Source organism: Mytilus trossulus, chromosome 1 (genome assembly GCF_036588685.1).
Source record: "Mytilus trossulus isolate FHL-02 chromosome 1, PNRI_Mtr1.1.1.hap1, whole genome shotgun sequence".
Classification (NCBI taxonomy): domain Eukaryota; kingdom Metazoa; phylum Mollusca; class Bivalvia; order Mytilida; family Mytilidae; genus Mytilus; species Mytilus trossulus.
The window spans coordinates 94506690-94529605 of NC_086373.1; the positions used below are offsets into that span (position 1 = coordinate 94506690).

Sequence of the window (22916 nt, forward strand, 5' to 3'; positions counted from 1 at the left end):
CACCTCATCTCTTCTGGTATGTATATCAGTACAATTTTAAGGAATATTGAAAAGATATCACAAAAATCAGAAATCATTCGGTAAATCATACCTTGTTATCCTGATAGTTTTATTTTCAAACCTAACAAAGCTTCTCTTAATATAAACACTAAAGAAAAAATATCATTGAGTGCACATGTGTTATACCAGCAGGTTAACCAAAACATTAGTCAATAGAATAAATAGATATTATTCCGTAGCAGTTATACAGTCTTCATCAAATCTTACCTACAATGTATGATCAACTAAGATACTTATTAAATAAAACAACTAGTAATTCTATACTTGAGATGTCACATTCAATAGTGATTGTTTCTGGTTATTAACCCGTTATAAAGACACATTGATATCGTGACCAATAATCATTTAAAAGACAAAGGCTACTTTGCTGATTTATATACTTGTTTTTAAACACATTAATCTGTATTAATCTTAATATACTTGCTCGATTAAATCTTTTGTAACACAATGTTTTAGAGGGATGTTATAAAAATTTCTGTCCCCAATTTTGTGACGTCAGTTCAGAATGGAGATATACAATAGACCTCCGAGTGAAGTAAGTTGAAATTATCATTATATTTAAGAGATAATTTTCCTTAAACCTTCACTTATTTATCATGTAGAGCACACACTTACTGAATTCCTTCTAGTATAACAACCTATCCCCTTTCCAAAAACACCTCGAATTCATTGAAAAATTATTAAGAATTCAAATAAAATAATTTCATGTTTCTTTGCATACATACGAGTATGTTTTTGTAATGTTATTTAAATACATAAATTAAAGAATGACGAATAAATAGAAAAATTAATAAATCAATTCATAGTCAAATGCCCTCCTCTTTTTATAAAAACATTTTTTTAAAAAGGCAATGGTTCCTTTGCTTTTGGTTTCTTCAAATTTGTGTAAGCAGCTGTTTTTTAAGGACACTTTGTCGTTAATTATTGTTTGAAGTAAGTTAGTGATACAAATAAAAAATTAGAACAATAAATATGAATCAATTTACCTTATTAAATATTCTTCAATTGTAAATTCAAACTTTAACTATAATTAATAAATTCATATTCAAATCAATTAATCAGAAAATGAAGACAAAACAGATGTTGCAGGACATATATACTAATCCATTACAAAAATAATACACAAGAAAAAGTCAACAGAAAGAACACAGAAACTTAAGGTGTAATAACTCAAGAACAACAAAAACTATAAATAAAACATTCCCTGAAACTATCAATAAGGTACTCCAGTAGAGTAATCAAATCCTGTTATGTATGTGGAACATTACACGATGTAAATGACAATGTCAATGCAATGTAAGGATGGGAACATGATATTCGGAAAAATAAACCTCAATCGATATTGTCTTTTTCCATCTGTGTTATTTATAATATTTAAGCAATAACATTATGTACTTTTTTTAAATTTCTTAGTAAAATGAAGATATTTTAATAATTTCGATTACCATACGAAGATTGAAAAAAAGTGATTATGAATGTTTTTTGATAAACCTTAATATTGGGAATACACCATGGATAAGTATTCTCAAGGACAACCTATAATAACATTCAATGATTTAAAGCGGACATTTGCATTTGCTCATTCCACTGGTGGTAGAATCTGCAATTTGTAAAGAAAACGATATCCCGCAAATATGTATTTAATTATCGATGAAGACCTTTATAGTATCCCTTGTGACCAGAAACGAAAACTAAACTTATATATTTTTTTTTGCAAAATATAACAAAATGATCTTTTAAAGCATATAAATATTAAGTGCTTTAAGACGGACGTGTTCTCGTTAATAACCCTTTTGGTGAATTGACAACTGTTAAATGCCAAATAAGTGGGAACTTTAAAGGTTGTAAAAACAAATGTAAAAGTTATATATGGAAGCTTTCGAAAATAAGAAAATTATAATCGTACTTTGACCAATGACGTCAATACATACAAGTTAAAGTAACCGGTTAAAACCAGTGCAAGTTCTGGTCGACCTTGCAACTATGTTAGCACAGGACAGATTTAGATAAATCTATCGAGACATTAATTCACAATCCAATATAACACAGTTTACAAATATATATAAGACATATAAATATATACATCTGAATAGTCAAAGTTACATATCATATTTTGTTAGGGCACACACACATGAATGACAGCGAACCTTATTAAAATGTCTCTATTTAAAGTTGTGTTTTCCCTATGTGTTTAATCTTTTAATCGCTAATAATCACTGACCATTTAAAATTAAACGCATGCTTGTCCTTTAATAATTCACCACACTGTGTCTTTATAACTAATTCACTTCTGATATTGATTTAACTAAACCATAACAAGTTGCATATATATATACTTTTCAGACATAAATGTTAAATGCATTCAAAATGTTGACGTAAAGGCTAATATATTTTGGTTTTTGGATAGACAAATATTCTTTATTACATCTAAATCAGTGTAATGGATTCTGAGCCAACACCAGCTGGAGAAGGTCTCAAGAAATCAGTAAGTGAACTATATATGCCAATATTTACCAAACTGTCAAAAGTAGTTTACCTCTTTGATTCCAGTTTTGTTAGTTGCAACAGATACTTTCACATTAAAGTCAAATATTTTTGCAGAATGCATACAAAGAATTAGAAGTCTATAGTTTAATGTCCTATTGAGAATAAATATACTAGTAGCTGATACCAAATAAATAAACCATAAAGAATCATATGTTCACTTTCGAAAATGCAGGACGTCTGGTACTCTTGATATATGAATTTATGGTAATACTGCCGATAGTATGTGTTAATCTTGATTATTACATTTCAAAATGTAGCTTGACATGTAAATCTAGCACATACATCATGTGGTTAAACGAACATTGAGTAGAATTCTCTTTCTACTGAAGTGTATTGTACATTTCTTTCAAACACTAACAACAACAACAGAGCATCTTAACATGTTTAATGAGAGCAACACCCATTAATATGTCAAAAACTATTTAATATTTTATAGTTGCTACAAGCGGCAAGAAAATGTGACATGGAGACCATGTCAAAACTTCTGGGCGAGTGGAGAAATATTGATCTCTCGTTTACAGATGATGTAAGTAGTATTAATATTAGAAGAAAAACATAAATTTGAACCTAGTAGCACTGAAAACAAAACCTCTCTTGGATAGAGAGAAATACACGAAAAGATGCAATTCGGGACATCTGATTAGGATATGCAAAAAAGGTTCTAATGCTTCAACTTTATCAGATATACAGCGGTTTCGACAGTTAACACTATGATGAAAAACCTATTCCGTTAGCTCTGGTATCATCGCAATTAATTAAAATTTTATAAATGTCTCTTTATATATGATTTCACACCATGTCAGGAAAGATTGCAATTTTTATTATACAAATCGTAACCTTTTTTTTAGGCTGGCAAAACTCTTCTCCACCATTGTACTTCAGCAGGAGATAAAGAGAATTCCATACTTTTATTAGAACGAGGAGCACCGCCAAACAAAGCAGATAATGTAATTAGATTTTTATTATAGATCATTCTGTTTTTAAACAACGATTCAAGACAATAAAGGTACTCGAGGACGATTTGGAGTAAAAAAAAACTATTCTGAAATGTAAACTTAAACCCAATGATAATACAGATTGTTAAAGTAAACCAATCATAGAAAATCTTTATTCTAAATATATAAGAAGATTGCTTTTTTAACATTTGTTTTGTTTTTTTCCTTCTTTTTTTTTTACATCAATCCGTAACAGACGAAAAAAAAATTGTTGAATTGTCATGCTGCAAAGAAAATATGCATTGGAAAACACACAGTCAATGCAGAATTTTCATATCTTTCAGTTCAAATATATTTCCAATCCAGAAATCGCCAAAGTTTTGCATCGTTTTAAATAAAGGCAACAGTAGTAGGCCGGTGTTCAAATGTCATAAATTGATTGAGAGAAAACAAATCCGGGTTACGAACTAAAACCGAGGGAATCACATCACCTATAAGAGGAAAACAACATGAACACATGAATTAAGGGCATACGATACAGTTTTGATCCCGTATTAAAATGTTGGTATAAATTTCCATATAGACTAGTTTTTACCTGATGAAATCAAATATGTTATTAAAAATATACCTTCATGTGCTACTTTTTCTGTAAAATGAGGTCGAAATTTTGTATATTTGCTCCAAATTCGGATGTGTGGCCGTATTTTCCCTTTCAAAAGAAAGACATAACTTTTTTTGTTTTAAAAAAGAATAATTTGTAATTTCTGTATTTTATAAGTACCCTAAAGATTTATACATTTTTTAAATGTTCGTGAATGTAGAACAAAAAATGATGTATATTTATCAAATTTAAAAAAGTTGCACCATTTAAATTTTCGTGAAAATTGCCAGACATAATCATCTCGCGTAATCAAACCAAATGACATTTTAAAAAGAGGGGTCCATGAACTCATTTTAAAGTTGAATAAGTTTGAATGATACAATTTAGTCGAAAACTAAATCTTTTCCCGGTAAGTCATAGTTTGACGTCGCGAAAATAACAGTTTACGTTGGCAACGTCATTACCTCCCCTGTAACTGTATCGTATGCCCTTAAGGCGACAATAGTTTACCACTGTTCTAATCTCTTTAATAACTTAAGAAAAGACAAATCAAGTTAATAAAATAACAAACACATCGTATGAAATTCAAAAGGAGCAAGACTAAATGCGTCGACAGAGTACAATGTCATTCTTGCATTACCCACCATGCAAATCACATCAATCAACTGAATGCCACAATCGGAACACATTTGATAAGATGACGGATAAATCGACTGGTATAAAAAAAAAAGGTCTTTTTTTTTTATTGTTTTCATTTTTTTATTATCATATACATAAACTTTGGAAGGGAAACTCCAAATAATTTAAATATTGTGAGCGCTAGAATTATGTTTCTTCTTTTAGATGGGATTGACACCATTACACTATGCCGCTAAGAAAGATTTCACAGACATTATTGAATCCTTAGTGACTCATGGCGCGGCTGTTAATGCCATAGATACGGTAATTATTAAATTCATAACACAGTGTTATATGCAAACAAGGATCTTAAATGACTCGGACGTGTATAACCTCCTTGCGCTTGAGAATAAACAATTTGGAAAAAGTCTGCATTGAAAATTGAATTAATAAATAGAAATGTCGGTATACGTTAGGGAGACATAAATTCAATGACAAAAGTTTTGAAAATCAACAAGTTACATCTACATTTACATGCAGGTCAATATACGATGTAGCGACATTATCATCATCGGATTTTTTTATAGACAATTTACTGCTAGATACTTTTATAAAAAAAAATCTAATTTGCATATAAAGTACAAGTTTGTCTTTCTGATGTCTTTTTCTGATATTGCTGCGTGTTAATGGGACTCTATTATTGTCAGATACCATAACTGAACTCAAGTCAGTATTGAATATTTTCCTGAATAAATAGGTGGATAATGTTTTTTACCTAATATCACCATTGCATAATTTCATTAATATTGAATTTCTTATCCTCTTTTTCTCCTCAGAAAACTGCGCAGACAGCATTACACATCACTGTATCGAAGAATTTTCTGACAACAGCTCAATTTTTACTGTTTAGCGGTGCAGATGCCTCAATGAAAGATAAGGTAAAGTATTTTCGCAATTTCAAGATAATTTTATTCCTTTTGTTAATTTCAACTATGAAATACAAGTTAATGCGATCTCTTGTGTTTGTTCTTTTCAAACGATGTTTAATATTGTAGGCTCTTAATTATGAAGAAACTTGATATAACTTAGGTAAAAAAATGTCTTCTCTCAAATAAAAACTCATTTTACTGAATTGAATTCGCAAATGAGGCTATTGTAAATGCCAAAATCATGTGTCGGGTCAGTTCGTGTCCCATTTAAAAAAGGAAGTAACTTGATATACATTTAATTTACATGTTTGTGATAAGACAACATTATAAAAATGATTTAAAACGTGTTAGCCTTTTTGTAAATTTTTATGTGCATACCAAATGATTTTTTTAATTAGATTTGCGCAATCATCCGTTTAGAAGACAACAATTGACAGATTTAACATATGTGTGATATAGTAAAATACTGGTTAAATTGGGTTGTATACATTTTCAATGTTCGTGAATGTAGCGTGTGATGTCACAATACTTTGTCAAAGAACTATACACATATAGATCTTTACAACTTGAAAAACAAAAGGAATATAATGTCAGTTACGTCCTTAAGTGATTATTTAATAGACTGTGGAGATGTAAATTTCTTTGTTTCAGTAAGTTATTCAATTTCTATAATTATAATTCCACAGTACTTTCAATCAATTAGCTTCCGCATGTTTTCATTCTTTGGAATCTCTAGTTTTCAATATGTTTGACTTTCCAACTGTTTTGATTTGAGGGGAACAATTGACCCATGTGAAGACGAAACGCACCTCTGGCGTATTGAATCATTCTAGTCTTGATATTCGACGGATATATTCCAATTGTCGTAACCTTAAACTCGTCTTCTTTTCCTCGAATGTAACTTACCGAAATAAACCTATCATTAAGTATTTACTAACAAGAGCAACTTGACGAATACAACATGTTGAGCAGGATCGGTTTATTCTTTCGAAGCATCTGAGATCACATAGATTTTTGGTGGGGTAGGTGTTGCTCAGTTTTTAGTTTATTATGATGTGTTTTGTACATCTGTTGTTTGTATTTTGGACTTTTTCTTCCTTTTTTTGCCATGACGGTGTGAGTTTGTTTTTGACTTTATGAATTTAAATGTTCATTTGCTTTGATCTCTCGCTTTTCATTTGCAGAAAAGAACATTTATAGATATTTGAGGGATTGTGGTATAGTAACCATTGGCTATCAAAGATTTTCAGTTTTAAGGTCTCCACAAAACAAGTTTAAAACCACCATCTATGCATGTCCTTTTTCTTATACCATTTTGCTTTTCCTCAAAATATTTTTGAGATATTTGGTAACTTAAACTGATTTGGTTTTACAACTGGTCACCTGAATATATTCATGTGTATATATATAGGGGGAGAATGCAATTGTTATATCTGTGTTGTAGCTACATACATTCTGTTTATTCAACAGTTTACATATAAAAATGTGTAGAAACACGTGGTGTATTTATATAATATCCTCTTTTGAAAATGAATAAGCATGCTCGAGAATATCAAACAAAGCGAATCCGATTCCCCTATTAAAATTTCCACAAGAAAAGACGATAGAATACAATGTACTACGTTTGTGAGACGACAATAAAGAAAGAAAAACAGTTTATTCATGTTAATATTAACATTTTAATCACAAATATCTTAAATATACTTCATATATTATGTTTAGAAAGTTTGTTTTCAACTTTTTAGACAATTTGATTACCGATGTGTTATACATACTTTATATTTGTACGATAAATCAGTGAAATAATAGGTTCACAATTGCCTATTAAAATTTTATCACATACGTTTAGTTTACAATTGTTAACAATTATAACTGTATCATTAAATAATTTGATACTAAGAAGCTTACACATTTTTCATTTCAATATTTTCATTCTGTAAAGTTGTTACTTTTATCATCATTACAATTAACAGTTAATTATATTGTTTTACTTCGATATTGAATTCTAATCTTTTGAGGACTATTTCTCTTAATGGGAGCTATTGTATTTGGTAATTCATCAGAATATCTAGTATCTTGTGTTGAAGAATTCCCAGAGGATATTTATTCGTCAATTATAAATTGAAGCTAGTAAAGTATCATATTTTAAACAATGATATACTAAGTACGTCAATTTCATAAAACAAGTGAATATTTTCTAAAATGGATGACTGGGATATTGATGATGATTTAGATGAATTGCTACCGGTAAGACATTTAGATTTTTGGACAAAAAGTATATTGTATTAAAACAATTACTCATCAAAAGTGAAGGGACCAAATTTAAAAGACAAAATAATATTGAAACTATCCTATAAATCCTATAACCTATGATGGATTGAATCAGTCTAATCTTCATTCAAATTACTACAAGCTCTGTCTTTATTTCTATAAATTTCGAAAAGTTATCTCTATTCTCAACATTGTCCCTTTGCCATTTTTTTTTAAACTCCAATGTATTCTTTAAAAAGCAAGATTGCCAAAGTCTTATTTAAATGAAAGTCTGCAGCGATTCTAGTATATATATATATGAAATATAGAAAATATGATACAAGCCCAGACGAAAAAATATAAACAAGTATAAATTGAAAACTGCGTTCAAACCTATGATTGCGTTGGATACAAACCGCAATCTTTATACGTGTGCATGTAAAACAAATTTCGCTGTAGAAGGGTCTAAAACAGCACGAACAACATTTACCAAAAGACCAAAAAATTGAAAAAGTATATTTAAACAAAACGCATTTGACTAACAGGTCGAACAACTGATGTACTTAAACCCTGCTGACTGCCATTGGCGATTGCAAAATAAAATTGATCACAAGATGTAACAAAGTAGATCTTAATATAAATTTAATACTAAACAGGAAACCGAATAAACTTGTGGCCAAGATGTTATGCCACAAACACGAGGTGTCAATATTTTTTTGTACACCAGATCTAGATTTGGACAATATATGTCTCTTCAGTGATGTTAGGTTTAAAGGACAAGGAGAATAGCACTAACTAGTGAGGTTGAAGTATATAGATTTTAATTTTAGACATTAAGCTGATAAATTTTTGAAGATGAACTTTTTCACATGGTGCAAAAATTAACGTATCAAAAAACATATAACTTGTACAAAAAAAGTGTGCAAACTTACATCTTGTACACAACATATATAAAAGAGAAACTCTGACGACTTTATTAAAACAACAAAGGCATGCATTTTGACCCTGTAATCTAATGCTGGAAAGCTGCCAAATAATCCACTATGGAAAAGATATATCGTATAGTAATTATGTCATTTTGTTAATTGATAAATCAGTAGATTGAATGTTTCACGAAATCTGAAACCCCTTTTGATCATTTCATGGCTCATAAAAAAGAAACAACCGAAACGTAATAAGATCTGAGAAGTATAAGAAAAACAAGAGTGCCACGGATATCCCATCAAGCAAAAAAGTAAATTATACCTCATAAACCTTAAAATTTGACAATTGAGCTTAAATGACTTATTAACGCAAATAAATGATCCTTTTGCATACTGTTTTAAAATACAAGGATATAAAATTCACGCGCTTCCGCATGTTCGCTTTCCAAGAGTACCGATTCAGTCCCGCTTCTCGAGCAGAAGGGTTGTAACACTTGGCTAGCGAAGATGAAGCTTCCGCATTTTTTCAGTCGGTGATTTTACTTTTTCGATGAAAGATAAAGCGAGGTTTTGTTTTACTAAAAAAACGTAGTTAAGAATTACGTAGCACACAACGTATTGCCTACCGAGACCACTTTGTAGGTTTGAACATCATAGTTTATGCTGTCTATGTACTTCAGACAATACTAATGATTTACAATAATACTAATACTTACCTTAAGTACATAAATCAGGTAACACTTATACCATGTAAAAGTATAGTTTTATATATTTTAGCAAGGAAAATCACCAATAGCGTTATGCAGATCAAAAGAAATGCGGAACTTGCTGGCGGGTTTTGCTCAGAGTACGCAAGGTGGTCTCCGGTAAGTTATTTTATGTCATTCATTTGGAAGATTACTAAGTAAGTTGTACACAGTTTTATAATAGACATGTTCACATGAAACCGAAACCAATACCGAAACCGAAACCAAATATAGTAGTGAGGTAAATGGTAAATGTTTTTAATGTTTGATTAACATGATTAACTTAACATATTAATCCATAATACTAATTGAAATTTGAAAACACAAGATTGAGTATTACTTCAATTCATCCATTTACATGAATCTATCACATTGGACACACACAACCTTTAGAAGCTAATGTTTAACCCTTCGAAGTCATTTCAAACGCTTTGCTCCCCTTACCAAATTCGTGTTGAATTATAAATTCAACATGGTACATACGATATATAACTTTGTTAAAAGGTCTGCTTGACTATTCGCATACAAACAAGAACTGTTTGATTCCGTAACAAGTGTCTGATATATTCCATTAGATGTTCTTAAAAGCTATATCAAAAATATCTAAAATGTGATGTGCAATAATGCTTATAATTGTTTTTTATATAATATATTCGATCGAGAATGTAAAAGACATGAATTCAACTTCTTTCAAATTACAGGTGAAACAATTGATAGTTTAAATGAAATATGTGAATGTTATTACGCATAGGAGCGCCAATCAGAATTAGACATAAGAATAAACAAGCGGTTACTTTAAGATGGCAAAATGAACTTTTAATGGTTTTGATTTGGCTAAGATGTTACCCTTCATTTCATCGATTAATGAGTTTCGAACAGCGGTATACTACTGTTGCCTTTATTATTCATGTTAGCAGCATTAGTCCATAAAGCTATCCATGAAATTTGGCCAATTCTTCATCTATCTTACATATCAATGATAACATGACCTTCAGCTAAAATAATGGGAATTTACGAAGAGTGATTGGCCAGAATTGAGAGAACCAGTTTTATCTATTGATTGCAATTCTCATAGAATAAATCGCCTAACCAAAAACCAGACATTGTTTTATACTGGACATCGTATTAAGTTAAATTTAACACAATAACTGATCGTTTGAATTATATTAATTCAAAAATAGTCACACCTGTAAAACATTTATCGCATGTAAGTGTGGTATATTATAGGTGAAGTCAATTAAAAGAATTGTACTTGTGCATTTACCCGGACTTGCATTATATTATCGATCGAATTTAAAGTTCAAAATATTTGGATATAATAAAGGCACATAGATTATATGGCAGCGTTCCACATGTGTGTGAGGGATCAACACCCCTAAACTGGGACAGTGATATAACAGCACAACATAAGAACAACATCGTAAACCTTAATTAGACTATATTTATTAGACTATATATATCTTCCTGAAAACTGAATTAGAATTTTATAAAATAAATAATTTAAATGTTCGAATTATTTTTGCGGCATTTCAGTCAAACCGCCAACCGAAATTTAAAGATATTACTGGCGTAACAGCCTCCTGAATAAACCTTGTCTATTTAATCCATACTTCGGTTTGATAATACTAGGGTTATGCCTGCGTCACATTCTCCAGATTTTTATATACGATGGACACCCGAATGCGAAAATTGTAAGTTCGTACGAAGTTGGTCCCCATCTCGTTAAAATACCAAAAAGTGACCGAAGCAAGTACGATGAATAACGAAGTCTATACGATGGTGCCGAAATTATATACGATAGCAAAAGATGGACATACGAAGGTTAACCGAAGACGGGTCTTTAAGTGTCACATCTCAGTCGAAGCCTACACGATGGATCACGAAGGCTACACGATGGATTACGAAGGCTACACGATGGCCATACGATGCCTAAAATGCGTTCTACCTGTTTTGAACTTTTTTATGATACGAACAGAATTTCGACAACATATGATTATCGTTTCTATACAAGTCTGCCATGCATGGCGGGAAATCGATCTTTTTGTCTAATTCTTATAAAACTTAGTTTAGTATGCCCTCGCCTACTACATGTAAGTTGCGGGTAGATAAGATTGTAATGGACACTTTAGAACCAAAATGTTCAAAACTTGGTATGGTGTTACTCGTTAAGAATATCTTAAGCGCTATTGTCTTTAAAGTTCAAAGGTCAAGGTCAGAGTGGCAATTGTAATACAAGGCGATATCACCCTTGTGGACACTCTAAAACCAACATGCCTCAAAAGATTTTAACCACATTTTGTATATTGTTCCTCCTTGTAATGATCTGACACTTTTTACGTTCAAGGCCAAATGTCAAGGTCATGCAGATGGACTTGTTTTTTCTCCTTGAAATAGCATAATACACAGGAAATTGGTTGCTCAAATATTAACCTGCTGGTTCTAAATACAATATTAAAGGTATTTCCAGTTACTGAATGTTTTGGTTGATTTCTAAAAAAATAGTTTATGTATCAAATATGCATACTTACCATTTTCTGCATGTGTCATATACAAATGTAGTGTCCATATTTGTCCCCAATATGGTACATACGAGGGGATGCCATGCTCGCATTGCCTTGTTTGAACTGTAAATGTGTGGACTAGTCTGAATAATCATCCATAATTATGCCCATGTTTACTGATCTATCTTAAAGGTAAGGTAATGGGTTCGTTGATCCTTTTTATTCAAAAAGAAGCTCTTTCCAGAAGATAATAATAAGTTCATAATAATATAGACAAAAGAAAGGATGTGGAAAAAACAACAAATGCGGCAAAATATGACATATAGAAAAAGAAAATGGTTATGGAGTAAACATTCGTGTGACAACTACTCAGACGATACATAAAAAAATCAGAATAATGAAAAAAACGTTGGTTTCCTATATACGTGTACCTGCAGTGTTGGTGTACGAGGCGCGTTTATGATTTTCATTATATTACTTGATATGAAAAATTGACAAAAAATAATATTTGACTTGTAAAAGTAAATCTTGAGCCTGTAATAGCTGCTCTTCGTGTTCCATTTGAATTAATAGAAACAACGCTGTCGCCTTCTTTGATCTCATATAATTATATGATATGAGCTCCATGTTTTTTTAACGTCTTTCCTAACTGTCGTATTAGACTGACCAGTGCATATCGCGCAAGGCACTTTAAATGTTTTTAAGCGCGAAAATTAACTTACATTTAGATGGATTTATTGCCGTCGTAGTTCCATCTTGTCGCCTTCGTACTTTTATTCGATGGCAACACGACGGGAGTACGAGGTCTTCATGTAGTCGTGTTGCCATCGTAAGACCTTCGGGTATCTTCGTGATTCATTCGTGTAGACATCGTAATGTCAAAACTGTCCGATGGAAACGATGGAAACACGAATGCAATACGCTTTTCACATATGCATTCCCGGTGACATTACGATGGTGAGGATGGTGATACGAACTCAATACGAACCTTCAACATCGGACGCAACTTCGGGGATTTTTTAAAATGTTAAAAAATTAAGAACCCTTTCCGAAGTTGTCTCCGAAGGCTAGAAAAAGTGGCCGATGGTTCTACGATGGTTAAAGATGGCACTTTGAATAGCCCGATGTGGTTACGATCAGTCCCGATTTTGAAAATTTCCATAATCGTGTTGTCATCGGCGTAAAAATCGGGAAAGTGTGACGCGGGCATTAAGAATATCATTAATATATTTTCCTGAAATTTCAGAGAGATCCAGTTACAAACAGTTGATATGCAAGGTGGCACCAAAACTTTTTGTGATCGCCTAGATCTCATGATAGATTATACAGATGCTTCACCTGACGACAAATTTTCTGTAATGTGCCGGAAGCAAGCTATTGACTATTCTGACGAGGACTTCGGACTGATGGATAGAGACGAAATTTTTAGTGATGTCGTTAACTACAGGTTAGGTAGGAAAGGTCGACAAACTACAGCTACCCTCACTGTACCAATATTTGGCGAACTTGAGATGAGAGAAGAGCTCGTGCTAAAAGGAAATCGTGGTTATTCTGTTCCGATAACTTCACTAAAAAATGAAGGGCAGGTGAGATCCCTCATTGATTTCTTTTTATTTCCATTTGTTATTAAAATGAAAAAGGACAAATCGGCCGAACAATGTACTTATCTTTTTAGCATTTGATATGCATGTACCCTGATTGAATGCCACTTTATTTTTTGTGCAATAGAAATTAATATCATTAAATATTTGCCAAACAAACTACTCAACGAAAACTGAAATTGAAAGAAAAAGAAAAACGAGCATTCTTTTGAAAGTAAACACATAGTAGAATTTAAACAGCCAGTACTTATAAAAACAAGTGTTATCATCAAACAATTTATTTTTGATTTCAGAAATATTATGCCATCGTTACAATTGATATGTCATTACTTGATGCTTTCGTTGTTGTGAGTCGTCCAATTAAAGAAGTTTTCAGTGTAGATTCGACAGCTGTTGTTCTCAAATCAATGGTTAACCCAGGTGTACAACTAGTCATTCCTCCTGAAACATTTGACGAAAGAACAAAATTAACCTTAGAAGTAAGTGATATAAAGAGTCAACGGTTTTTATTCCGAAGGCAAATGCTTCAATTTATACTGACGCAACACTTTTATTTTGAAATTGCTGTAGAGGTATAGAACTACTTAATATTTGTTTAAACAAGAAAATAATTGAAAAGTTCTAGTAAGAAACTCGACTAACATAATAAACCGCAATTACAAAAAAGAACGGAAATTTGTCTTGCTTATTTTTTGCAATTTAAAAATGCCTTTCATTGTTTTTCAGATAACAGATTCACCAAATCCTGAACTTTTTGCAACCACTAAAATGGAAAATGTGTATTCGTGCACATGTTTTTGTAGTGTTCATACAGAAAACAAAGTTGGACCAAAAAATGACGTCATATTTCGTTTTCCATTGCCAGAAGAATATGGTCAAGGTGGTCAACTATATGCATTTCAGTCTAATGTGTATGAAATAGGAGATGTCAGTGCGGACAGTTGGGCAGCCTTAAATACAAATCTCAATATTTCTAACAAACTTGTAGAATTTTCGTCACGAACATTTTCAGTGTAAGTATTTTATATTCCATTTTGAGATTAAGAGGAGAGAAAACATTTGAAGAACAAAAGTAAAGATAACAGCAATACCGAACTCCGATGAAAGTTCTAAATGGGAAGTCCCTAAGCAGGTGACAAAATCTAAAGCACAAACACATCAAACAAATGCATAACAACTGTCACAATCTTGACTAGTTACAGTAATTTTCTTATGAAGAAAATGGTGGAGTAAACCTAGTTTTATGGCTAGCCAAATATCGCCTGCATAAAAATCTATCACATCGACACAAGTTGTGAACAAAACTAACAGACATCCACTGAGCATCATCAGTTATTTCCAAACCAGAGAGAGAGAGAGAGAGAGAGAGAGACAAAACATTATTCTATCTTACAGTTCTGTTCGGCACAAAACATTGGTTTATTATAGAGGATTATAGAGAAAAAATGTTTGATCCATCCCAAAAGCAAGATGTCAAATTATTTGCTTTTCAAATATGGCCAATAACTAGATTGTTCAAGCTCTTTTAGTGGAGCTGACACTGCTCATCATTCTTGTGTTCACGTGTCAAATCTCGATTTTTGTTGTTTTTTGTTCTCATTCTTAAATGTATTGTGGACTTTTGGGTTTTTCCTTTGACCAATATGTTGTCTATATTTTTCCAAGTAAGTCTTTTGTATCTTCTTGCATTATTAATATTTCATTAGTTTGAAAAAATACGTTTTTGATCTCTGCTTATAATATATTTATCATTGTTACTTGTATTGATGATTTCGTTGTATTTCAGCAAAGCATGTGTGGAAACGAAGAAGGGAATCGATCCTTCAACATTAACAGATAAGGTACACATTGCATTTGAAAAAGCTAAAAGACGAGAATATACTGTTATGTTTTTAGTCATGTCGAAACGTATTGGCAATGGAAATACTTTTACCATCATTGTTGAGTGTACCAAAGTTGAAAATGCCGAAAGTCGAAAACAGTATTGGTTAGAGGAAGGATATACCGATCAAAAACCTACGCAATCGTCATGGTTTGAGGCTTATTCCAGATTCAAATATAGATGTAAACTAAGCAAGTCATTTCAAAATCTACTTGTGAACGATTCTGACGAAGTTTATCTGCAGTTTCATGCAAGAAGGATAAATTATCAATGTTTTACTCTGCAAATGGCAGAAAACTTTGACGAAGCTAAAGGTGATTTACAAATATTTTCTGTGAAATCAACGAAGGCACGAGATGAAAATAAAGATCTGTCTATTCGAACTGAGAAACCTGATAAAACGCAACCAGACAAACCATTAGCCACTATTTCCATTCAACTATTTCGAAATGTTAGACCAACACTCATAACTCCAAATATCCCTCCAATGTCTCCTACCATGGATGATTTTAGATCGCCAACTAGAACAACGATGACGCCGTTAGATGTTGCACCATCAATGTCTAGAATGAGTATGAAAGTTGTCAACTTTAAAGAGGAGGCGAAGGGTGATCCTTCCTGGAAAGGTATATCTTAAATATTTTGATTGTTGATGGACTTTTATGCATGCAAACGTAAAATGTTTTGATGTTTTTTTTCAACTCTACTAAAAGCTAGTAACTTTTTGAATTTCATAACGATGCTTATAAAATTATCCAGAACATGGGGATAGTTTTTCTTAAATAAGTGTTTTGAATTGGGAATGCGATTTTTATAACGTGTTATTTTAATTTACAACCACTACGGTCGATACCGCTGCTAATTCCCGATGATCTCATTAGCTGCAGTACTGACATAGTAAAAAGTAATGCAATTATTAAGAGAGATGGATTAATATAAGTTCTGTTTGTTTTCGACCCACTATTTGTCTATTTTTCTATTGTATTTTGAGCACTTTTGACAAGAAAATATTGTTTAGATTATTGCGATATAAAGATACAAATCAAGGTTAACAAACAAATTTTGGAGAATCGCATGAATCCTGAATATGAGAGAACGGATGTGTCCAAAGGGTATGAGTCTCTTGGTAAACACTCATCACCCGCCCCACAAAGCCACAACCAGTCAAAATATCATATCTGGTATTAGATTCTTCATGAAATATCAGATCGAATACATCTTATATATCAAAATTTTCTTCTATTCTCCGTTCATTTTAGAATTATTAAAATCCCCGAAGGTAAAGTTCGTACACATACTTCACTTTAACCTTTGGGTTTGAGCATTTTTGATGAAGGTAAATCAGTGCTGTGTATCCAACTAGTTTAGAAAGTATATTTTGTCTACAAACGACTCATCAGTGACTCTCGCATCACAACCACTCTTGATAGCGCTCGCTATTTCTATTGAGTTGGTAATAGCATATCATAGCGCTAATTTTGAATGACTTACATAGATATACAAAATGAAAAGTTGGAACAAAACGGCTTAAAAGTCGATACTTATAGGCATTTTATTTGTTATTCCATTTGATTTATTTCAAATGCACTGGTTTTTCAGAAATTTTCTCATTATTTTCCAAGTTAAAGCAATATAGATGTTGTTAGTTTGACCCATGGTTATTTTTTCTATTTCCTCTTTATACAACAAAACATTTTCTCCCTAAAAGAAGCATCAAATGTAAATATTTGTTGTCGTACATTTGATATACACATATACTCGATTGTCTATGCTTTCTGATTTATATTTTATGAATTATTTTGTTCTTCTTTAGGATTTACAAATGACTCATTTTTACATGGACTATTAGACCAACTGGACGAAGAATGGTATAAGCTTGTTGTGTTATTAGGAATTCCTTATAAGGAAGTTGACAATGTACTTCATATGACAGAAGCTACGCAAGACCAAAAAATATATCATGTAAGCATTTACATATAGAAAAAAACATTCATTAACTTATGCAGTAGAATAATTGATACCAGCAAGACATTATCCATCTGATTGTTCCTACTTATATAATCATACAATAAAACTTTGTTGAACAATTATTTTAACAATTGCAAATAAACTAAAAATTAGAATATTGCAATTTTAAATTTTTAATTTTTTACCAATCAAATCAAGACAATATTAGAACTTTGAATAACATTTCTTTTTTTAAATTTTAACGTCATTAAACTAAACGAGTTTTGCGGCCAATTGTATCTTCAATAAACACTCTTTTACAACAATTTATTTATTATTGCAAAGGTATTTCATTTGCAAAATAACAACTAAATAAAAAATATTTGCAACTAAATAAAAAGTTTTATTTGGAACATTTTTTTTAATTTATTTAGTACAAAACAAAAAGTTTTATTCGACAATAAAGGCCTATTTTATTACTTTTTTCAGTTTTTACTACGATGGAGAGATAGTAGTAGAGCAAGAGACGACCTAGGAATGGCAAATCTTATAACTGCTGTGTCAAAAGGAGGCAGGCGAGATATATGTACCTCAATTTTACTAGACATGAAACAATGGTAATTTAATTACCGACACTGATATTTCATATATGCATCTTCATCAATGCAAAGATGCTTAGAATTTTATCTAATGGTTTGGTAATGATTCATTAAATCGGTTGTTGATTTCACATTTCCTTCACATTAGAATGCAATTATATCTAGCTAATCAAATGTTTGAGAATGATAGGGAAAGAATATAAATAAGTTGGTCCTCAATTCCAAAGTGGTTTTACAAATCAAAAGTTCAAAATCATTAGCAGGAGAAGTATAAACTTATCAAAAGACAACATACAGTCAGTATATTTATTTGCTCTGCATGGGTATTTGTCGTGAACAGTTATGAATAAATCTTAAGTCAAACAAAAAGGCAATCAAAAATCAATTCAATATACATTATCTGAATTCAGTACACAGGTCTTTGATCTCCACTATAGATGTGTTATTTAAATTTTTTAACCATTGTCTACCAAAAAATTATCTACTTATTATTGGAATTGTGTGACAAATATACTTGAAACTCCAATAACTTTAGAAAATAAGTTGTCAATAAAAGATTTCAAAATATATCGACCATTAGATGTAAACATCTGCAGCAATCATCCTTCTACTGTAAAAGAAAATTAAAAACTTAGTTCCTTTATATTATAAATGTAGTATCACATATCTTCTGAAATTTCATTGCTCTTGTATAATCTGAATATCACTACAGTGAAAACAATAACACAACGTCAAGTTCAAAAAGAGATACTTTGTGCATGATAAATTAAAGCAACAGTAGCATATCGCTGTTCAATAGTCATAAATCGACTTAACTTAAACAAATCGGGTCACAAACCAATACCGAGGGAACACTTCAACTATAAGAGGAAAACAACGGAACAACAGAAACACTGCACTGTAATTGTTTGTTTCGTGTATGTGGAAATTTTACCAGGAGATATTCATAGGCATTAAATGAGATTATTTAGGGAGCAGAGTACAATATCGAACATAACTTTAGAAAATGTCAGCAAGATACCACTATGCGCTGGTGCCTGTTACATGACATAGCTGTTTCATTTACAGGTATGAAAATGACGGCAACAAGAAAACTAAATTTTGGCGATGGGTAAACAAAGCTTTTACAGATTCTGACATTTACAACCCTGGAGGTACATCATTTTGTTTTAATATAGTATTTTTTTTTATAATAACAGTAACACAGTGTAAAGCAAATGATTTCTAGCACATCAGTCCGGATTTAATACAATTTTGTGAAATGAAGAGATAAGACTTTTTAAAACTTTCAACCTGTTCTTTCATATTTCACATGTGATAAAATGTTTATTTAAATGTACAACAAACCGAGATAGTGTATGTTTTGTGATGACTGTAGAGGAAGGGTAATTGGTTTAAGCAAAGTTCGTTTCATTCTATTCGAAATTCAAATAAAACTTATAAGTATTCGCCTTCTGTAATGCATACACAAATTACAAACTAAAAAAAAACCATGAAAGTTAAGTGAAGTTAGCTAAACAAACAAGACAACGACACATATACTGAAACAAAGTAAAACTACTAAGCGGGTAAATCTTACAACCATCATGTTGATTTTACTTTGTTAACAAAATGGTCAGGTTTTTTTTATCAAACGACCCAAACGACCCAAAATTATCACATTTAATGTCATAAAAACAAAAGAAACAACTCATATGTTCTCAATAAAATACAGTTATACAGTAAGGTATTTTTGTCTCAGTACAAACACTTAAAACTTGATCTTGGAGTAACAATAACATAACATGAATAAAAGTATTTTTATCTTGATAAATTTCATTGTAGATTATCCACCACCCATGTCTGATCAATTCTTGGTACTGTTAACTCAGTCGATAGAAAATCCAAACTTTGAAGTAGGCGTGTCTCTCGGGGTGTCTAGAGTTGACACAAACAGTATACTGGAGGATAAATTGATGGCCACCGAAGAACATAAATTACTGGCGGTATTTCATTTTCTCATTTCATTTTACTGTTTGTTCATCAAATTCTAAATACACCATGTGCACTTATGTGTCATAATGTAAGTAATATAATGTTTTTTAAACATTGAACGACAAAAATATGTGACGTATAAATTTTCTGACGTCAGACACGCGAAATTGTTTCTTTTAAAATTGTAACACGATGATGACTGCTGTACCCATATTTTGACTACTTCTTTTATTATGTTTATTTCACGCATCATTGTAAATATAACGTAATTTGATGAGACTACTGCCGTCAAAAGTGAGAGAATTAGCGTTATAAAACCAGTTTTAATCCACACTTTTGTTCATTTGAAAATGCCTATACCAAGTCAGGAATATGACAGATGTTGACCATTCGTTTTTTATGTGTTTTTTCATATAATGGACTTTCCAATTCTATTTTGCGTCTGAGTTCAGTTATTTTGTGATTTTACTTTTTTTCAACCTTTGATATCCAAATACGAACGAAACTAGGTTCCATAAAGAATGAGAGTTGAGTATCGCTTGATATCAAATCGATTATTTTAGAGTAAAACAATTGTGGTCAATATTTGTGACTTGATTTTTTATGTCTTGAAAAATCTGCGTATCCAGACATTTTATAAATCCTATTTTTACATATCCGTATAAAGACCACACAATTTAGGTAACTTTTCGTGTTCATTGGTTTGAATAGATAGAAAAAAAAAAATGTCCATAATAATTTACGGGTTATATTTCAGATTTTTGTTGAAGCAAGAGATAAGAAATCATCAAAAAGTGAGGCTTTACGGGGTTTTGTTAATGCTATGGGCGAGGTAGAAATGTTAGTTGGAAAGAAATGGGTAATAATGGCAGCGGAAAATTGGTAAGATTTACAAATCTTTTCAAAGTTAAAAAGACTACCACTAGTAAAGTCGGTACGATTACATCTACATCTTTTATATAAGCTTTAGATAATTTTTGCCACGAGCATCACTGAAGAGACATGCATTGTCGAAATGCGCATCTGGTGCAAGAAAATTGATACCGTTAATTGTATTACTACTACTGGGTCGATGCCTCTGCTGGTGGACTATAAGTCCCCGAGGGCATCACCAGCCCAGTAGCCAGTACGGGATAAATAAAGGCAACAGTAGTATACCGCTGTTCAAAACTCATAAATCCATGGACAAAAAACAAAATCGGGGTAACAAACCAAAACCGAGCGAAACATGAGATTTGTTGATTTGAAATCATAATGTCAATACGTTTATATGGTAATTCTTAACTAAAGTTTTATGTTAACATCATTCGATTTGAAGATTCCAATAACTAGAAAGAAAACTTTCTAACATTTTTGTTTTTTATTATAATTTTTAAGTGTTATCCCCACAAATAAGGTCTTTTTCAGTTGGAAACAACATTTATTTTACTTGTACTAAAACACTATATATGATACAATTTAATGATCTATGATGAGTTTATTTTCAATCTAAAATATACTTCTTTATTAAATAATCATATTGTTATTAATTTTTTTTGAACAGGCTTGAAGCAAACAAGAAAAATGATGACCCTTTTGTCAAAGAAGTGGAATCAGTTTTGCGGCCTATGCACTTGACCAGTTGACTATTTGTATTTGAAAGAATATAATAAAGATATTTTGATTGAAATGAAATTCAATGTCGTTTTGTATCATAAGTAAAGCAGTGATTAATAAATACAAAATCAATGTATATGCTCCTCTTGTGATTTGTGCTCAAATTTCAGATTGTTCATTTTCAAAGATAAAACTACACCTGTCATATCAAATACTGACGCCAAAGCTATAACTGCACGATTTCCAACTACAAAAGCGTATAGAGACCTTTACCGTCATTGATGCAAAACCCTTATCTGATAGTTCGTTTATATGTATGTTGCATTGTCGTTTGTTTTGTTTTTTGGTTGAACTTCGGTGTTTCTGTTGTTTCGTTGTTTCCCTCGATTTTAGTTTTTGTAACCCGGATTTGCTTTCTTTTAATCGATTTATGACTTCTGAACAGCGATATATTACTTTTGCCTTTATTTCTCGTGTGCATCGTTTATATACAAATATAGTTACTTTGGTCATTTTACAATTAGAGTACTAGGCATCGTTAACGATAACTATTCATTTTTGCAATTGAAAAGATTACAAAAAATCAAAATAGTTCTTACACTCAATATTGGTTGTGTCATAAGTATAGCAGTGATAGATACACAAGGAATGTCTATGCGCCATTTGTGATTGTTTTAAATGGTATTTTTTAGCTTCTATTTCGGACTGATTAGTTTCTTTCTTTCAAATCTCAAATTGAACATATACTTTAAAGTAAATTCAAAGAAGATAAAAAAACATTTTACCTCTTCAGACTAAAGGAGACGGTTTGAAAATTAACACGCACTACTGTAATGCCATAACGCGACCTTTACTGTCAGAGATGTAATACCCAATAACACCTGAGTTTTAACAAAACCGGGTTTAACCCACTCATTTTTTTAAAAAGTGTTGTACAATTTGAGAAACATTGCAGTTGTAGTCTAATAGTTCGTTTATATTTATCTTGCATTGTCGTTTGCATTTGTTTTGTTTTCAGTGTTTCTGTTGTTTCATTGTAATCCTCGGTTTTAGTTTGTTACCAGGACTTTTATTTCTCAATCGATTAATGACTTTTTAACAGAAGTATACTAAAATTACCTTTATTTCCTGTCTGCATCGATCATATACAAATATAGTCCTGCTGGTCATTTTATAACTGGAGTCCTAGACTCCTCCTTGGCATTGT

General features: G+C 31.5%; 1 protein-coding gene across 4 annotated transcripts; it reads left to right on the forward strand.

Moving 5' to 3' along the window:
- Positions 1 to 493: 493 nt before the first annotated feature.
- Positions 494 to 21787, forward strand: LOC134691448 (uncharacterized). 4 transcript variants are annotated; one of them, XM_063551985.1, is made up of 17 exons: positions 495 to 595; positions 2404 to 2545; positions 3044 to 3133; positions 3456 to 3554; positions 4987 to 5085; positions 5598 to 5699; positions 9641 to 9729; positions 13357 to 13696; positions 14005 to 14190; positions 14438 to 14724; positions 15498 to 16219; positions 17407 to 17555; positions 18030 to 18157; positions 19208 to 19293; positions 19964 to 20124; positions 20871 to 20995; positions 21657 to 21787. In XM_063551985.1, the coding sequence occupies exons 2-17, from the start codon at positions 2501 to 2503 to the stop codon at positions 21736 to 21738; spliced, it is 2790 nt and encodes a 929-aa protein (XP_063408055.1). In that variant the 5' UTR covers positions 495 to 595; positions 2404 to 2500; the 3' UTR covers positions 21739 to 21787. The 4 variants fall into 4 exon arrangements, with proteins under 4 accessions (XP_063408065.1, XP_063408055.1, XP_063408072.1 ...); XM_063551995.1 differs by lacking the exon at positions 2404 to 2545 and having other exon boundaries at positions 494 to 595; XM_063552002.1 differs by lacking the exons at positions 495 to 595; positions 2404 to 2545; positions 3044 to 3133; ... (1 more) ...; positions 4987 to 5085; positions 5598 to 5699 and adding an exon at positions 6229 to 6340.
- Positions 21788 to 22916: the final 1129 nt, after the last annotated feature.

Coding starts and splice junctions, on each gene's coding strand:
- LOC134691448 (XM_063551985.1), top strand. CDS start 2,501: ATGGATTCTGAGCCAACACCAGCTGGAGAAGGTCTCAAGAAATCA. Junction 3,134..3,455: donor ATCTCTCGTTTACAGATGAT/GTAAGTAGTATT, acceptor CCTTTTTTTTAG/GCTGGCAAAACTCTTCTCCA. Junction 17,556..18,029: donor AAGACCAAAAAATATATCAT/GTAAGCATTTAC, acceptor TACTTTTTTCAG/TTTTTACTACGATGGAGAGA.